At 48.6% G+C, this 3905-nt stretch overlaps 1 protein-coding gene across 1 annotated transcript in view; it reads right to left on the bottom strand.

Moving 5' to 3' along the window:
- Positions 1-1682: 1682 nt before the first annotated feature.
- ADCY2 (adenylate cyclase 2) overlaps positions 1683-3905 on the bottom strand; it is a 398303-nt gene continuing 396080 nt past the window's right edge. Inside the window, 1 exon segment of the mRNA XM_003789554.2 lies at positions 1683-2498. Within this exon segment, the coding sequence (XP_003789602.2) occupies positions 2346-2498 (153 nt within the window). The 3' untranslated portion in view covers positions 1683-2345.

A 3905-nucleotide genomic window follows, 5' to 3' on the forward strand; every position in this document is an offset into this window, starting at 1 on the left:
AATTCCTAACCTCAAGCAATTCTGTCTCTACCTCCCAAAATGCTGAGATTACAGACATGAGCCCCTTACCTGGCCAGAATTTGCATTTCTAATAAGTTTTCAGGTGATGCTAATGCTTCTAGTCTGGGCCCACTCTTGGAGAGACCCAGGTACACACAGAACTTTGCACAGTAGACTCTGATAATGACTTTGATTTGCTTTTAAGTCTATCGTTTAGTAAGATGACTGATGTAGCTTTGGGGGCTGATGCCCTACTCCTTGAGCCACAGGCGCTGCCCCCTTTGAGTTCTTTTTACCACAAATCCAAGCTTAGTGCCTCTCATGGGGTAGTGGGAAGGACTATGTTTATGAAAATTTGGTGAATCACCCAGCCATGGGTTTCACCAAGGGCAGGTGACTAAGGATGAACACTGCAGGACAGAAGCGGGGAGGAAGCCAGCAGGTGATCCTCTGATCATACTTTCAAATTATACATGAGGCCAGCTGGAACTCACTAAAACCCTGTGGCATCCTAGTCCAGCTTTCAGTTAGGGGGAAGAGAAATGCCCATGTAATATTTCTTTGCTTCAATCACCTTTTTGAAGGGTTAGGTGTATTAAAGCCAATACTGATTGTGGTTCTAGGATCAAAAAATTCCTGACTGAGGCAGAAAATTGAACAAGTCATTCCCTATTCACACTCAGTGATGAAAGACAACTACTAGTTTTAATCAGCACTTTCAGGTGAGTATGAGTCCAGGTCCCTGTGTCTGTGCTGAGAATGCTGACCCCTGCTGGGTCCCCCAGACCTGCCAGGTTCTCCCTCAATCATTAGTTCATCTCATCACCACCTGATCATATGCGCTACCATTGTGAAAAAAAAAAACTCCTAGGTGGAGTTAAGAGACGTGTTTGAAGGCACACAGCTAGTAAAAGTCAGAGCAGGAGTCAAACTGGGGGCTGGTGCCTCAAGTTTGGTGCCCGAGTTCCCACTTACCGACTGCCCCCTAAGAGTTCACTGGGGTGCTCTGCCTTTCATGGGCACCTGCCTTTACCTATAGGAAGAAACCAAGGTTGCCTGACAGGGCTGTTATTTGCAGTTTTGCTTGGAAACATTGGATCACACATGATTGCTCTGTTTTTCACCATTTGGCAAAGTATGATTTATGTTAAAAGAAAAGAAAAAACTCAAACTACTTCAGCGTGGATTTATAAGAACAAATTCTCCTCGGCCTTCTATCTTAAAAACACAAAACACGCAACATTGATTCTGCATCTTCAGCCTTCTCAGACACAGCTGGCAGCTCGCGGAGCTCAGCAGGTCTCTGGTTTTGTTCACATTGTTGCGATTACTAATCTGCACGGCTGCTTCCCAGTTATACTCCGTGCGTGCGTCTGTGTCTGGTGGCTCTAGCAAGGCACTCTATAGACAGGAACAACATTCTCTACAGAAACACAACAATTAACCTCAGACCACCAGGTACACGGACTGTGTTTTCTGGCCTTCCAGAGAGCTGTGTGATCTACTATTGGCATCACGCACTTTGTCCTGATTGAATTTTTTAACCAGGTCTCACTAGGGGCTTTTGGAGAGCTCTTTCTGAAGCAACTGTCAGAGGGGAGAGCAGATGAAACACAGACTTTAATTCTGCAGAAAACCACATGAGAAAGAAGAAAGGAAAACAAAAATGCAGACACTCTAAATCAAAGTACATAAAACTTTTAATGAATTAACTTTACAAAAGACAAATGGCGTCAAAACATCAGACGAGTTTGGTACAAAACTGGTCCTAGGCTGTGAGGACTAATTCTGGTGATGGATGGCAACGTGCCACTGGCATGAGACACAGGGCAAAGGGACAAGAGTTACAGGTCCCGGTGAGGCCTCTGGACGGCCACTGGCAACGGGACTAGTGAGTGAGCACAGACCCCGTGTGGGGCGACAGAATCAACTTATTCACAAATACTGTGTTTGAATATCAGACTAGCGGATGCGTTTGGCAAGCTACCACATTTTTCCAGAAAAGAACATGCACCAGAAGATAATATACACCCCCTAGTTTTATTGCCTTAAGAATTTTTGTTTGTTTCACCTCTCTCCTCTGTTAGTTCTTTGTCTGCTTTCGCTTCTATCACGCGGGCTCCTTTTTCCTTTTGCTTAGGAGTAAGCACAGTGCAAGTGGCAGAACGATCTGGGCACACGTCAGACACCAAACGGTATGCCACTGGGTCACAGGAACTAGTCTGCAAAGGCTCCAGAGGACAGAACAGAGCACGCACATCAAAAATAGGGACGCGAGTTGCAGTCTGAAAGTACGCGGTACCTTCCTCGAAACACAGTCTTCTGGCCAAAAGGAGGGACACTCCTCAGGATGCCAGGTTGCTCTGGGAGAGGGACCTGGACATTTCTGTGTTCACAAAGTACGTCTTCAGGTCTCCCTTCCCTTTCACGTTGATGATTCCTCGACACGTGCACGTGTATCCCAGCGTCTGCAGGATGAGGCTGGTTTCCTCAGTAACCTAGAAGCCACACGGACAAACAGAAGTGTGTTTAGTGACCACGTTAACCCGACCCCCACCTGACTACAAGGAGAAAGAGCCGCACAGGCATTGTGGTCTTTGATCCAGTCAGTACAAAGAGAGAATAATCTCCAGGAAGAAAAGTTTTTGGAGGACAATAATGATGAATTCAGTGCAGCAATAGCAAAAACCTGAAAACCATCTAAAGTTCTATTAAACTATGGTGCTGGTGTGATCGCTATCACAGGTGAGGCACTGGACTAATGTGGAGCCATTTCACCCTCAAAAGAACTGATCCCGGCTATGATTTCAACTCTGTGAACATCGTGTATTCATCTAGCAGAGGCTTGGGAAAAAAGAAAGTCAACCAAAATACATGGGAGTGATGGGATTTGGGATGTCTACAGATTGTCATGAATGTCATTTTGTGAAATAATAATAAACATTAATTACAGACTTCAATACAGGTGAGAGAAACACCCTGCCTGACGAGAAGAAGCATGAGCTGCTGCAAAGAGTCGCATCTTTCAGGTTTGATGCCCACGAATAAAGGGACTAAAGCTAAGGACGGGCAGGAGTCTGCACCAGCCTTAGCATGGGCTCTGCACCAGCAGGACGGGCAGGAGTCTGCACCAGCCTTAGCATGGGCTTTGCACCAGCAGGATGGGCAGGAGTCTGCACCAGCCTTAGCATGGGCTCTGCACCAGCAGGACGGGCAGGAGTCTGCACCAGTGTTAGCGTGGGCCCAGCACTCCCGGTTGAATCTTAAAGGCCTCCCCACTTCAATGTGTTGACGGGGGAAGCTGATGGGGTCTCCTTCTGTCACCCTGCCCATGTGACAGGACTCCTTATCCCCTGCCACCGCACTGTGAGGCTGACGAGTCGTGTCCAGGATGGTCGGGTGGCAATGCACCCTCTTGCGTGGGACGCTTCATTTACAGCAGACGCACATTGCTGTTCTGAGCCTCATGCTGTCTCCTTGGGGCGTGCTGGCCTTTCCTGGGGAGACTGTGTCTGGGGCCCACCAGCCCGAGTGTGAGAGGAGCAGCAAAGCTGTTTTTTCCAGCAGAGAATGAGTAAGGTGCACAGCTGCTCTAAACCTGAGTCCTGAGGAGAGATCTCCTCCTACTTTGCCAAGAAGGCCACCTGCTGTGGCTGCCATGGGGGCCCTAGGGAAACACCCACTACCTTAGGCACATGGATGACATAGCTGTGCCAGGAACTTTGGCAGGGTTGGGCAGCTTGTGCCCCACATGGAGTGCTACAACACAATTCTGGGTTTGGTGTGGCCTGGGGATGGGGCAACGGTGGGGGCTGGGTGGGGGCCATGCCCAAGCAGCCAGCCAGCCTCCCTGGGCCTGCAGTCTGAGAGGCCTGAGGGCAGATGGCATGGGGACAGAGGCTGAG

Source organism: Otolemur garnettii, unplaced genomic scaffold (genome assembly GCF_000181295.1).
Source record: "Otolemur garnettii isolate 467f Iridium unplaced genomic scaffold, OtoGar3 scaffold00033, whole genome shotgun sequence".
NCBI classification, from domain to species: Eukaryota; Metazoa; Chordata; class Mammalia; order Primates; family Galagidae; genus Otolemur; species Otolemur garnettii.